Raw genomic sequence first — 14,933 nt, 5'->3', positions numbered from 1 at the left:
CCACAAAAGCCAACAAAACAAAACAACCTCCCCCCCAAAAAACCCCCCCCCACAACAAAAAAACAAAGCCTCAAACCAACACCCTGAACAAAATTAGAACTTTCCTGTCATTATTAAAAAACCCCCAAACTATCAAAACCTACCACTTCTTTTTTTATTAAGCAATTAGCATGAATAAGGAAAAAAGGATGCAGAAATCCCATATAACTGCAAGGAGCTTACTCTGTTTTGAGAACAAAACAATTATAACAGCAGTATCTCAACCATCAGTGCAAAATCTAAAGTAACTTCGTAGCTCAGTGTCCAAACTGCTCTTCCCTAACAAATAAACCCCATGTAGATGCTCCTGAAAGTTCTTGTAGACAACAGTTGGGTTTTGCTGATGGATACAGGACTGGCAGGTCCAGCCTGCACCCCCCAACTTTGCCTGACCCCACATCATGGAAGAGGCTTTATGTTGCCGAGATCTTACATGATTGTTCTGCAGACATGGTGAACCGGTGTCTCCTTTTTCTCCTTTGTCTCCTTTTGGCCCTTCTGCTCCCTGAAAGATAAAAATGTACCGTTGGTGTGGTGCATCTTCCAGCAAAGCAAAAACAAGAGAGAAAAATACGTTTGTCCCCCTCTAAACTCCAGCCTTGGCTCAAGTAAAGCTCATGTTCATCCCCGGGGGGCTTTGAAGAAAGATTTTCTCCTCCTTGGTACCTTCTGAACGAGCTGTTATCATCATCCTTAGAAATGCAAATTCAAAGCTCCTGCATTCATCGGCTTCCATGGCAACACGGTGTGGACAGGTCACTGCTTAAATCTGCCAACCTGGCCACGCTCTGAGCATTTGCAGAAGTGACATTAAAGAACCAAGCAGCAGATGGACAGCACAGAGAGGGACATACCGGTGGACCTGCTAAGCCCATTTCTCCTGTCTCTCCTTTCTGCCCCGTGATCCCTGCGCTGCCCTGGTCACCCTTTGCTCCTTTGGGACCCTGCAAGTTGACAGAAAACAACGTGCTTAGGAGAAAACTGTTAAAAAACCCCCCACCCCAAACACAACAGCCCCTTCTGCCTCTCCACATTTGCCTCCACATCGCAGCGCGAGCTCACGAGGACACGTTTTAATCAAACTCACGTAGGCCAGTCTGGTGGGCACAGTAGAATTTGGCTGGGTCACAGTAGGGATTGCAGCCATATAGGGTTGGGAAGTTTTATGAAAAAATTGGAGACAGCATCTGATGAACCACTCGTGAAAGGAGCCCCTTTAGCTCAGCAGACACGGCTGGGAGCAGCATCAGGATGGGGGCATCAGTTCAAGGAGACAGAGCTGACATTACAGAGCAGAGCTTGCCCCTGGAAGACTGGATTTGCTCTTCACAGACACACAGTATTTGTGTGTCTTTTTTATTTGGCTCCTGCAAGGCCTCACTCGATCCAGCCCAGCTCACCTTTTCACCGTCCAGTCCAGGTGGGCCCGGCAAGCCCAGCTCTCCCTGAAGGGACACAAGGAAAGGGGAGCACATGGTAAATTAAATCAGGAAATCATCTCAGGAAAGCATTTTGCAAGGAATGAGTTATTCACACACAACCATTGTGGTTATGGGTTTGCCACTGCCAGGCTCAGGACCAAGGAGGTGTCAGTGATGCACCAGCATTACTGGCTCATCCAAATATGAGACCTTGGGCACCAAAATCCTGTCCCATCTCATTCTTCCAAGAGATGCTTTTCTGCAAATTACATTCTTCTTTTAAAGAAACTACAGCTGACTGCAGGGTACAGACTCCTGCTTGTGAAGCAGGAAGGCAGTAAATGGAACACGGGAAGGGTGGGACTGAGGTGGCTCAGCACAGCCATTGGCATTGCCAGCCCCTCTCACAACTGCTTCTCCCATTTGCTTCTGCTTCCTGCCACAGTGGTCTCAGAGGGACTGGGATTTCACCTGTCAGGTGTGGGACTGGGAGTGGATTCCTTTCTGGGACAGCATCCTCTGGAAGAGGCTGGAGACCAGAGACAGATCAACAAAACTTTGGGTTTTGTGTAAAAACCTCCTTTTTTTCAGCCAGAGCAATTCCTTTCAGCCACAGCATTTCCTTTACCACACATAGCCTCACATTCCTCCTCAGGCAGCATCACCATGGGGGACTCCACATGGAGTGTTTCTTGGGAACACTGCATGGCAGGGGTTGAGCTCACCTTGGGACCTGGAGTGCCTTGGGGGCCGGGTGGCCCTGGGGGACCCGGTGGACCCTGAAACACAGCAAACAAAACAGGCTTGATCCTGACCAACGTGAACATGGCACATGATCCTCGTGCTGGGGGGATGAGCCAGGAGCAGCTCCCAGCCACGACCTGCAACAGGCTCTCAGGTGAATGGGGTTGCTCAAACACTGAGATGAGCTCCACTGACACAGAGACACCCAAGGTCCCTCTGGCATGGGGTTGTTCATGCAGAAGAAAACACAGTGGGAGTGAGCTGGGTGTACAGGTGCAGCAGCACATGGGTTAAGAGGCAAAATGCCTCTAGTGAGAGGTGTGGCCCCAAATCTGGTGGTTTCTTTTTGCATTCTGTGTGCTCCTGCCAGCTGGCCTGGGGAGCAGCATCCTGCTGGAAACAGCAGCAGCCAGGGAGGTGCAATTAAAGAGGGGAAACGAAGGAGTTTCTGTGAGCACTAACAGCACACTTAAGGAAGCTGTTTTTCATGGGCACTGGTGGGTGCAGAGACCACAAACCACCTTGAGATGAACATATATTTTCCAACTAGCAAATTATTTCAAACGGCAAAAGTTGTGGTCTCACTGAGATGAAAACCAAACCAGTATCATATCCTCAAGCACCTTTTTCCATGGCTGCACACTCGAATGCTGTTACATTTAGTCACACTGGAATCCTTTCCAAAGCCTTGCCCATGAGATAGGTCAGTGCACAAACACTGCAAGCAGCTAATAAGCAGGAAAACAGCAAAGTTAGCAAGGTTCAGTGATGTGCCCCTCAGCAACCTCTGCATGCAGAACATAGGAGAGGGTCTGGGCCCAGCAGATGAAGCCTCCAGACGTTTGATGGAGCCTTTCCAACCACTTCACTCCACAAACTCCACTCCCAAAAGCTCCACGCCATGCAGACATCTGGCAAATGGAAATTACCAGCACTTTGTGTATCCCTGCAGCCTGTTATAAAACAATTAGGATGGTTCTCAATTGTCTGTAATTAAGTATTTACTCTATTCAGCTTATTCCATCCTAAGGAAAAAGGCAGGGCTCTGCTCAGTTAGGCAGGTCAGGGCTTGGGTGCTGTTCCCCTTCCTCCTGCATCCCCAGTGCTGCTTGAAGAGGGTGTACAATGACAGTGACAGCAGCATCTCCACACCACAGGAATCACACCCTGCTGCCGGCAGTGTCTGAGCTGTGATGTGGCTGCTCACACTCACTGCATCAGGTGTTTGTATGGCTGTGTCACACTGCTTCTACCTGCAGAATATTAACCCACATCCCACACCGGATCCCACAAGCCTGAGCTCACAGCCCAGAGTTCTACCACTGGTTTTTGTTGGTACATCCTAAACATCCTCAGCCCCCAGGCGTAATAAGCTCTTCCCTCCCAGCCAGCTCTGTGCCAAGGCAGAGATCTCGGGAAGGAGACACAGGACAGGAAGAAGATATCACAACATCACCAGGGCAGAGCCTGGTAGGTTTTCAGTCCTTTCCCATTAACTGCAGGACTCTGCATGGCCTCGGTGCAGGGCTTACCTTGAGTGCATCCAGGATCCGGCCGTCATAGTCGATCACGACCGTGTCGCCCTGTTCCCCTTTCAGGCCAGGGGGACCCTGCAACCAGGGATGAATCCTATTCAATTTGACAGCACTGAGAGGTGGGTGGGATGAAAGCAAAGACCTGACATGCAGTGTTTGGGGGTTATCACCTCACAAACCCCATGGATTTAACCAGTCCCTGGTCTGACAGCTGGAACTGCCATCCAACCAAACCTCAAAAGGGCATCAGTTGGTGTAAGGGAGAAGTGCATGGAAATCCTCACTTGATCACCCCTATTCCCAGCTTCCCTCTTGCAAAAAAAAAAAAAAAAAAGGTTACAGGGTGGACTTGACTGATCTCCCAGAGCTATCTCCTGTGGCAGCATTTGGTACCTGCATAATCATTTGTTTAAATATGCACCATCTCTATTTTCTTGCACTGAACTGATCCTGAAGCAATTCAAACACATACTAAGCAGAAAGAGGTGGTGGGGAACAGCTCAGGTTGAGGCAAATACACAGCTCCAAACTGAAATCCTGAACATCCATACCCGGGGTCCAATGGAGCCAATTCCTCCCTTCTCACCGGATTCACCCTGAAAATCAAAATCACATTTTTGGTTCAAAGAGACCAAGGAAAATAGAGAATATTTATCCTGAAAATACTGTACCCACCCATAAGGATATGCTTTAGATTAAGTGTGACACCAAGAAGGGAGTGCTTCTCCCTGCAAAAAATAGATTCCACTTGAGAGCAAATATATTTTGCCACAAATAACGTTGGTGTGGGTTGGCTGACAGTGAGAGAAGGTCTCATTGCAGAGGGAGTGGAGTGGCCCACTGAGGGCTGAGCCCCCAGTATTGGTGATGTGCCACTTTCCAGCTCCAAGCATGCCAAGCTTTGTGTTCGTTCCACATGGCTGTCTTTGCTTTAGGCTGAGTTTTGCATGTGGAAAGTTTCAGCCAAGATGTTTAAACCATTTTCAAGGGCGAGTTTAAGGAAAAGGGCTGTGCCAAATTGTTCTTTTTTTTCCCTCCTCATTTTTTTTCCCTTTCCCTCCCTTTTTCTTTTTCTTTCTTCCTTTTTTCTATATTTTTTTTTTGAAAATTAGGGAGTTTCAAAAAGCCATAGTACTCCCACAGCAGTGACCTGAAATTCACTTCAGGATTCAAAAAACACCCCATTTGCCATACCCATGTAAATCCCTTTGCTGACCAAATCAAAGCCCTCCAAAAAGTAAAAAATGGTAAAAATGCATAGAAAACCCCCCTAAATTCAAGAGATACCAGGGGGAACATCTGTTACTATGGATCTAGAAAAAAAAAATTATTAAGAATCACCAGAGCCCACTTTCTTCATCACATGCCACAGCCATCAATCACATGAGATCAAAATGTGATCAGAGTTTTACCTCTCTTGAGGAAAAAAGCCATCCAATGGAAAACATTCCAGGAGACAATTTAAAAACTCTTCTACTGATCTCTGCTTGAACCCAGCTTGAAGTCACCAGGAAAAGGTAAAATACTCATAACATGCCCCTGTTTTGTGTCAGTTTTATTTACCTTGGGTCCTGGGAAGCCATCGGTGCCATTCTCTCCCTTGGGACCCACACTTCCTTTTTCTCCCTGAAAACAAGGCAATTTAGGCAAATGCTACACAGGGAGGGTGGAGAACAGAGTTCTTCAGGTTACTCTTTTCTTCCTTTATCTTCATTTTACTACACGAGTGAGCAAAGCTCTGCTTTTGGCCGTAAAACACATCACGTTGTCTGGGTGCAAATGGGCAGTTTTTAAGAGATAAAAATGAAGCTTAACAGTTTGGCTGTGAGTGGTGTGTTCAGCCATAAAGTTGGCCCCAGAACCGCAGTATGGAATCACAGAATGGTTGGGATTGGAAAGGGATCTTGAAGATCACCTCATTCCAAACCCCTGTCATGGGCAGGAACACCTTCTGCTCGATCAGGTGTCCGAGCCCCCGTCCAACCTGGCCTGGAACAATTTCAGGGATGGGGCAGCCACAACCTCTCTGGGAAACCTGTGCTGGGGCCTCACCACCCTCAAAGTTTCTGATCTTTTTTCTATGTCAGGGGAGAAATGTGCTTCACAACCTGCCCCCACTGTGATGTGGTGCCAAGGAACCAGACAGCAAAAGATGCTTCCAAACACATGCACCAGATGGACACAGAGCAGAACATACCTTAGGGCCCACAAGTCCTGGTTCCCCAGGGATCCCATCATCACCCTGGTGAAATAAAATGTAAAGAGTGAAATACACAGACCTTGTACACATTTATTAGGATCCAACACATCATTTGACCCAACTGGGTGTTGTATAGACCTGGAACCCTCTCAGGTTTGCAGGAGGCCAGGGGAGAGCTGCAGCAAGGAGCCCAGGAGGCTCCAGAGTGGTCCCCTGCTCCCACCCATTTCTGCCTCTGCCTCCCCTGCTCCTGGGAAGGTGGATGGGCATCTCCCAGAATTTGCTTACAGCAGGTCCTGGGAAAGGTGCTCTCCCACCTTCAATAGAAACTAGATATTTAATCCCTTTAAGGATTTTTTTGTCCTTGTAAGCTGCCACCCATCCTCATGGACTTCACCACAAGTCACCAACACCACCTGCCAGGAGGGGGTTTTCTTTTTCTGCTTGTCGTGCTTCATTGTTCTCCTGGAGTAAAACCACTTCATAGGTGCTGGAGAGATTAATTTTAGAGGCCAGTTATGAATTTTTTTTAAGCCAAATTCTGGCCTGAAAAATGCCCACGGCCACCTCTGTTTTGGTGCAGAGCAGTAAGAGGGGAAGGCTGAGCCCTGTCAGAGCTTTGGCTTCAGTTAAAGGCAGTGATTTATCCACGAGGAGAAAATGTGGAGAGCCTGGACATGTGAATCTCTCACAATCTTCAGTGCCAGACCCAAGCAGGCTGTCCCTAAGAGGGGCATTTCCCACGGGACTGCAGTTCTGCACAGGGATGCCCATCCCAGGAGCTTCAAGCTCCAGGCACATCTCTGTTCAGCCTGAATTATTGGAGCCAAAGGGCTCAAGACCTACTGCTTTGCTTGGCATTTGCTGTTTTATTCTTTGTCTAGTGGGCAGATGTGATTGCAGCTTCTGGCTTGCCTGTGGAAATGAAAGCCAGGCTGCAGGAACGGCTGTGCCTGAAATTTAGGATCACTTGGGTGAGAAACCCCAGGGAACACAAGGAAAGGGTTGGTATGGACATCCACGACCACAGCTTCTCCATCAGTCTTTGGCAATGATTTTCCTAGTCAAGCACAGAGCAAAGTAAAGAAAAAATAGAATAATTAAAAAAAAAAAAAATCACCATTTTACCTTTTTCCCTTGGACTCCAGGCTCACCCTTCAACAGCAATGTCAACAGAAGAGAAAGAAGTTAAGGGACATAACAGAAAATAAGATCAATTGTATGGATAGTCAAAATTAGTTGTAAAATTAAAATACTTGGCTTGTGTTGATCATCTTTATCCCCTCCAAAAAGCACATTCCCACAGCACAGCAGATTCCAGCCCCCCTGTGGCTCCCTCCACCCCTGTTTCCAGGTTTGAACATGGGCAGTGGTTGTGATATTGAGGAAGTGACACATTCAGACATTTACACCCCCAATCAATGGCTAATGCAATACCTTGGAATTTTATAGCTGGTATATACAGATGAGTGCACCCTCTTATGCAGCATAATTTCAAGAATTCACGTGTAAAACAAGACAGATTATCACCCACCTTTGGTCCTGGAGGTCCTCTGGCACCCTGTTGGATACAGGAGTGATTTACTTGTTTGACAAGTAAAAACATTTCCAAGAGTACTTAAATTCCATGGAAAAAAAAATTACACAAGTGCCAACTTCTCATCTTCCTTTATAAATTACACTGTTAAAGTTCTCTGTGCTGTCAAGTAAATAATATTCTTTTATGGCTCATGTATTTTATGTATAATAAGCACCTTTTTGTCCAACCTGAACCTTAGGGAATTGGGAGTACAATGCCAGGTGGCTTCAGAGGGGCAGAAACCAGGATACAGGAGCACCACATCCCTCCAGAAGAGCCAAGGGGACGAAATAACTGGCCTCTTTTCTCCCCAGGGCACAGGTACCCTTGGACAAACATCCATTTTAGGGCAATCTAAATTTCACATGGCTTTCTTTTGGACTCCATAAGCAACAACAAACCCTCTTGGCTGCAGTGAGGTGAAGGGTTGATGTAAAGCAAGGGGTGAGGGACACACACACACACACACACACACACACACACACACACACAGGTGCTCCTGGGCAATACTGACCATGAGTCCTTCCTCTCCTGGCTCGCCTTTGACACCCTGTGAAAATGAGAAGAAAAACGTTGGAACTATTACCTGTTACAGCCTCCAAAATGACCAGCAATAATTAAGAACATTCCACTGCATTATCCCTTAGCCTGTTTTTTCATTGAATAAGTTGCCAGTGGTCTGCAGGTTTGCAGCAGGTCACCCTAAGGCTGTGGATCGGGGAAGAGATCTCTGGGGTCTCTCAGTTAAAACCCCTGCAAATACCTGCCCAGGTCCAGCTCTTTGCTCCAAAACTTAAGACAGAAGATCCCTCCTCCTACTCCCTGCCCCAGAGCTTGGCTCCACGAGCAGCCATGGGAGCCCAGCAGTGGCTCAAGCTGGGGAGCAGTGGCTGGGGTGGCAGCACTGGGGAAGGGACACCCTTCACCCTCCTCTCCCTCGGGGGTGGGAACTGCCCGGCGTGAGCTCGCTGCGCATCTCCCGTCCTTACAGGGGAGCCTGGAGGTCCTCTTGGGCCATCCTTTCCCGTGTCACCAGGAGGCCCCCGGGCACCTGGGGGTCCTGGTGGACCGGGGGGGCCCGTGGCTCCATCTCGACCTTGGTCACCCTGGAAGAAGTTCACACAGACACGGTGAGATGAAGCGGCGTCGGCAAGCGGTGGCTGCAGGGTGCCCACAACACATGCACTGCATCCCTGGGCCACCAGCACCCTGGCCTCTGCTGTCCCAGGGGAATTTAGTTACAGCTGCCAACTGGGGAGGTTGAAAGTGAGCTCATGGCCAATTTATGCCCTTTGGGTCTGATTCCTTAACCTAGATCGTGCTCAAAGCCTTCCAACGAGCTTTTATCTCATTAAGCCCTTAGCAAGTGACTGTCTGCATGGAAACTACCAATTCAACAGCACCCAGAAATAACTCAGACCCACAACATGCTGGCCTGGAGCATGCACACACTGCCACAGCTTAGTGCACCACACCAGAAAAGCCATACAAAAAAAGGAGCAGTGCTTAGTCTCATCCTTTAAACACAGCCAAGGCCATATATTATCATCCAGAGTCACTCACACCCTGCATTGCTTGGGTGCAGAGGAAAAGCAGCAGCAGGATCTCTGTGTGGCTGTGAAGCTTTGGTGGGAGCATCCTGAGGGGCTCCATGATCGAGTATCCCAGCCCAGCCCCAAGGCCAGGTCCATCCATGTGGCTGCACAATGGAAAGCCTCATGGAAAGGCAGCCTCATAAATCTTTTAGCAACATCTGGAAGTCACCACCGAGGCAGTAAGAGGGCTGTATTTAATATGTGGTTCACCCTCAAATCAGGGACAAGTGTGGGATTTTTCAGAAGTCCTTAAGTGACTTAGCAGCACAAATCCCATGGCCTTTCAACAGGATCTGGGCTCCTAAATCACTTGCACAGTTTTTTAAAAAACCCTATTGCAAATGCTGAACACTGCAACCAATTATGTCAAGTCTCCCACTGAATTTTTCCTAATTAAAATGTCACATTTAGAGTATCAAGGATTTAGCTTACTCTAGTTTTAATGTATTTTATTTTACAGTACCAGCACTGTTCATATCAACATTTATAGGACTTTGCTGCTTGATTCCAAAATCTCACAAAGAAGCAAATGCTAAAACCCATTAGTTTTTTGTCTCTCTACTTTGACAAACACCTGCCCTAAACTCGGATGGGGTTTCACTCAAACACACCCCCACTGAGCATCTGTAAACACAGCCATGGTAGTGGCAATTTAAAATAGCAATGGGAAGAAACAGAAGCAGCTCAAAGAACCACAACAAACCAGCAGATTTGGTGTCTACCTTGAGCATTCGCCGACTAAAGACAAGCTGATCATTAGCCAGAAATCCGTGATTGAGGTGGGGGAAAACCATCTAGCCAGGGAAAGTGGGAGGTAGAAGAAGAAAGAGCAACAGTTTAAGGTGAAAGCACAGCAGAAGAGTGAGTTTTAAAGGCTACATCAATATATAACAATTTGTCTTTGATAATTAACTGATGCATGAGAAAGAAATAGTCTTGGTAGCCAGCAGTGGTGGTTTTAAGGTTCTGGATACACTGGACCTTGGTAAGCAGGACACAGACTGAGGGAAACAAGCATTTTTTCATGAATTTACTGCACAATAGGACATCCAAAGCAGCTGGGACAAGAATTCCCCTACTGCAGAATAAAGAGCATTATTCCAGTAAACCCCACAGGGGATATATCCCAGCATTTCCCTGAGACCAAATATTATATTTTGTTTTCAGAGGCTAAAATGAATACTGATGTATTCCCCAGCCTGCAAATTGCAGATAAACCTCTCAGATTTATATGATGCAAAAACAATGTATTTAGACCATGTCAGTAGTCATTGCTATTGTCTTTTAGCCTTTCCCCTCATCATCTAGGGAGAAACAGTAAGACACTTCCTTTCTCAGGGCACCACGTGCAACTCCCTTTCCTCCACCAACCCATCCCTGCACACATCCATAGGATAATCAAAGGGGTGGGGTGAAGCCACAAGAAGCCCTGGGAGAACACAGAGCACATCCTTCATGAGGATTTTTGGAGATTTCTAAGGAACAAACCTCTTTTTCAAATTGCCAAGGAGCTTTTAAGCCTTGCACACCAACAACAGATAACCCCAAACCTCAGTTTTAGTGTAAATAGTGCAAGGGCAAGGCCACCTCCTCCCCAGGCTTAGCCACAGGCATGCACAGGAACACTGAGCTCAGATGTTTTATCACCATCTTCTCAAAGAGAGAGGGGAAAGTAAAGTCAGATGGAAAAAACTAACCAACCTGAGAAAATAAACCCCTCCCAATGATTTTTTTCAAACTATAGAGAGAGGCTTCAGCTCAGCACTCAAATACAGCCATTTCTGGGAAGAATGTCACTGAAATCCTGACAAATTGAAATTAATGGGGACATAGACCCCTTGCACTTGGCCAGACCCTCCAGATACTACAGAAACCACCAAAAAGACTCTACTGAGAGCACAGGGTTTTGTGGTAGACACAAAAGACACAGTTTTATGGCTTATTATGTTCATAAAGATACACAAGGGCATAAAGTGGGATTTTCATAAAAGCCCACAGAGCAAGGCAGAGACTGAATTTTTTTCCTTGCCCCTCAGACTGGTGAGCACCATCCAAGGAAGGACATTCCAAGCCCAGCCCTAACTGTTTTAGTGTGAAATAATAATTTGTGTTTCCTCCAAGGCCAAACACCCCATATCCCACCAAATCCAGCCAGTGCACGTTTAATTTTAAACAGTTCCTGTTACTGACAGGCCCATGAAAGGTGAACAGCTCTGAGAGACATTAAATACAGACACCACTCCTGGTTCAAGAAATGCCCAGGCCACAGATAACCAGGATCCAGGAGAGGGGTTAATTGTGATGGAGCTTCATGTTCCTGCTCCACACTTCCCAAAGCACCTGGTTGCAAGGCACTGGGCTAACTGGCCATTGGGTCTGACCCCATGGAGCAGTGGAATGTTAGAGCACTGAAACCTTGAGCACTGGTAATTTCCAGCTTTAGACAACTCCATTCAGCCACTTCGACATAATGCTCCAAAGTAAGCAAACAATAAAATAAAAGCATCCAGAGGTGTCTGTTGACTGTCACAGTGAGCTCTGCAGGATACTTCCTATGCTGAGTTTTTATCTGCAATTTGAGCTTGGCAGGCACTTACAATTTTGCAGAAAGTAAGAGAGAAAAAGCTCCTTTTGTGGAGCAGAGCTGCAGAGCTGGTTCAGCCACACCAGCGTTCAGCTCCCCCAGCAGCTCAGGGTGCAGGTGGTGCTGGTGCCATCTCCATCAGCACTGGCCATCGAGCAGGCCCGTGCCACGTGGGCCACTGCAGGCAGAGCATTTCCCTCACCAGCTGCAGCCCATCCTCCCCCCCTCGGGAGCAGTGCTGGTGCTGCTGCCACAGGCACGGCGCATCCACCAGCCCAGATGTGCAGATTCATCAACCCCATCGTTTGTCTGAACATCTGAGCTGTCAGTAAGAACAAGATCACCCAGCTAAGGTCATAAATCCAGAGCAGTCATCCCGGCGCCGGCTCAGGGAGCGAGTCTGGCTTATAAAACCGGTCCTTTTGGGAGGTGTAGCAGAATACTTGATGTTGAGTGAGAAGTACAGGCACAAATACCAGGGCACAGCCTTGGCAGCATCCTGCCTCTACTGCCTCCATCCTCCCCAGAGCAGAGGGGATCTGTTACTGCTTTCTCCCTGTAAATACACCTCCATGAATTCCAGCAGTGTATTTGGGTACCTTTATTCCCCATCCTGACCTGTGAGGCTGCACAGCATCCTCCCTCATGCTGTTTACAAGAACGAGCATTCAGTGATTAAGACAACCCAATGTGATCTTCCTCAGCTTTCCAAAATCACCCTCCAACATCCACCACCAGGCACACTCAAACATGTAATAATCTGTATTTTTGTCCATGCTGGTGGCAGGTGTTTATTACAGACAGAAAGAGAAGCAGTGCAGACATGAACATATTCAGTAGCTAATCCCCAATTGCCATCACCTCACTCCCACGGCAGACAGTCCCTCCAAAGTTGCCCCAACCATTGTTCTCTTTTAATCTGTCATTCTTATGATGATATTTTAATGTTCACTGACACAGTCTATCCCCACTCCACCACCCATAGACATGAACATTTACGAGGGAGAGGGCACTGGACATAGTCCTATAACTATAATTTATCCTCCCATTGATGCGATGACTTGCATCTTTCAAAATCAGCTAAACAAAGCCACCACTGAAACTGGAGGAAGAAGACAGATTAAATTCAGAAAAAAAAAAACAATCTGGGCCAGATGGTATTAAGAAGTTTCGCATCCAATTCACAACCCTGAGTGTCTGGAGAGATAAAGGAAGCTATTTTCAAAGACAGGCACCTGTTTTTAGATCTACTTGTGCCTGGCTCTGCCAGGCTTGTTTCTCCCTCTTTCCTCCCAAATCGTTTTTGAGCCTTTTTCTTACTCTTGTGCAAAAAGACATAAATAAATCTACAACTAAAGCAAAATCTGGACAAATGCAGATCAGGACAAAAAACAAAACAAAGAAAAAACCAAAAAACCAAGCACTTTTTTCTTGGTAAATTAAAACATAGGACAAGTGTTACCTTGGAAGCTGTCACCTGCCCCACAATTCCAGATACAGCCTGTCCTGGAGCATCTCCCACAGCAGCATCTCCTCAGCCATCAGCCCCAGCAAAGGAGTGAAAACTCACACCCCTGTGCTGCTGAATCACCTCTTAAAGCCTTTTCTGAGTATGTGGGTGGGCACTCAGACAAAGTGGAGACTTTAAGCTGAGCCCCTCCTTAGCCACACAGGGCATAAATCTATCAGAGAAATTTGAGGGGCTCTCAGACCCCAAGGGTGACATTTCCCAACACGCCCAAGGCATTTGGGAGCCGCTTCAGAAAATGACGCCAACTTCCAAAAGTGACTTCACAAGGGAGAAAAATAAAGATGTCTCTGATGCATCTCTGCCTGACATTAACCACTGAGGCCCTGGTTGTGTTTCCAGCAATGATGTCTAACCCTACCAGCCAACTTTTTTACAGTTACTTTAAACCCTTTGTTTCTAAAGGCAGCCTGGATATCACCTGTGTGCCACCACGCTCCCAGGTGGGGGCTCAGCAAGACAGGAAGAACATTCCATCCTGCACAACACTGTGCCTGACCTCTCCTTGGGGCACCAGGCCCTACCATCATGCAGTGGTGCTCTAATGCCAACAGATAAGGAGCTCAGCTTCAAGAGAAACTATCTCTGACACTGGAAGAGGAAATCAGGGATAAGAAAGTTCAGTAGAAGTGAAACCCTTCACGAGGAACCCAAGGATCTTCAAGTCTTTTTTTCCTCATGGCCAAAGTGAGGAAAACCACCACAAAAGAGCTCCAAAGGCAAAATTAAACATTTCCAGAATTGTTACCATACCTCAGTTTGCAGCAAAGCTGCACACAAAGCCTTGTTTTGTGCAGTGACTAAACCCAACCAGATTTTGGAATAAATTAACGTGCCGTGTCACTACTTACCCTTGGGCCGACGTCCCCTGCTTCACCCTGCACATCAGGCAAAACAGCAAGGTCAGCTGAGAGTTCAAATGTCAACCCACAAGGACCAAGCACAGGGTCAGCTGGATGTGGGTACAGCACACAAGGGAAGTGGCAAGAGTGTTCTATTGCTTAATGTATTCAAAACCAGGGAGGAGAAGGGCTCGAGACAACACAATAGGGAAGGGTTCTGCCCTGGCAGGCGATGAGACACATAATAAATCAGAAATAGCAGATTGTTCCCAACTCTAAGGCTCCCCTAGCAACTGCTTATGTCCTACACATGTGAGAATTATCTTCACTTTCAGTACAGTAATGACTTCCTTTGGCCACTCTCATGTCATGCAAACACGGAGCGATGGAGCCCAGAGCTCCTGGAGGAGCCAAGAGAGATTTATGCCAATCTCGTGACCCTTAAGGGCTTACCAGAAACCCTATAGTGTGGGTGAGCTTTAAGACCACACTTATCCCTCCTAGTTTTTTGCAAATTCTTCCTGCCCACCCTCCTTCCCTTCCTGGGGCTTTTCCAAGAGCAACCTGAGAACCCACTGTCAGAGCTCCAGGTCCCAACAGAACCCAGCGTCACGCTGGCATACTGGGGCAACATGAACTGAGAAAATTACAGCAGCAGGAGGATATACACCAGCTTCCCCAAAAGCCATGTGTTAATGCAGCCTTTACCTTTTCCCCTTTTGGTCCTGGAGGTCCCTGGAAACACACAAAAAGGATCCAAGTTAAGGAACATCAGAATCATCAGTGCACGTGACACCAAACACAAGGAGATTGCATTCATCAATTCACAGACCAGAGCCATATTCTCTATTATTTTAAAGCATACA

At 47.2% G+C, this 14,933-nt stretch overlaps 1 protein-coding gene across 1 annotated transcript in view; it reads right to left on the bottom strand.

The window, feature by feature from the left end:
* Nucleotides 1-14,933, bottom strand: part of COL23A1 (collagen type XXIII alpha 1 chain) — a 175,990-nt gene that overhangs the window by 8,043 nt on the left and 153,014 nt on the right. The window contains exons 7-21 of the mRNA XM_051794203.1: nt 14,776-14,802; nt 14,077-14,103; nt 9,836-9,907; nt 8,508-8,624; nt 8,033-8,068; nt 7,474-7,500; nt 7,068-7,094; nt 5,937-5,981; nt 5,303-5,365; nt 4,291-4,335; nt 3,737-3,814; nt 2,186-2,239; nt 1,440-1,484; nt 894-983; nt 473-544 (exon numbers count right to left, since the gene is read on the bottom strand). Coding sequence (XP_051650163.1) covers nt 473-544; nt 894-983; nt 1,440-1,484; nt 2,186-2,239; nt 3,737-3,814; nt 4,291-4,335; nt 5,303-5,365; nt 5,937-5,981; nt 7,068-7,094; nt 7,474-7,500; nt 8,033-8,068; nt 8,508-8,624; nt 9,836-9,907; nt 14,077-14,103; nt 14,776-14,802 — 825 coding nt within the window. The remainder of the gene's footprint in view (nt 1-472; nt 545-893; nt 984-1,439; nt 1,485-2,185; nt 2,240-3,736; nt 3,815-4,290; nt 4,336-5,302; nt 5,366-5,936; nt 5,982-7,067; nt 7,095-7,473; nt 7,501-8,032; nt 8,069-8,507; nt 8,625-9,835; nt 9,908-14,076; nt 14,104-14,775; nt 14,803-14,933) is intronic.

This window comes from Manacus candei, unplaced genomic scaffold (genome assembly GCF_025592945.1).
Source record: "Manacus candei isolate 608988 ecotype Guabito, Panama unplaced genomic scaffold, ASM2559294v1 h1tg000037l, whole genome shotgun sequence".
Taxonomy (NCBI): domain Eukaryota; kingdom Metazoa; phylum Chordata; class Aves; order Passeriformes; family Pipridae; genus Manacus; species Manacus candei.
The sequence above is the reverse complement of the archived record's forward strand: the minus strand, read 5'-3'. Positions and strand labels throughout refer to the sequence as shown.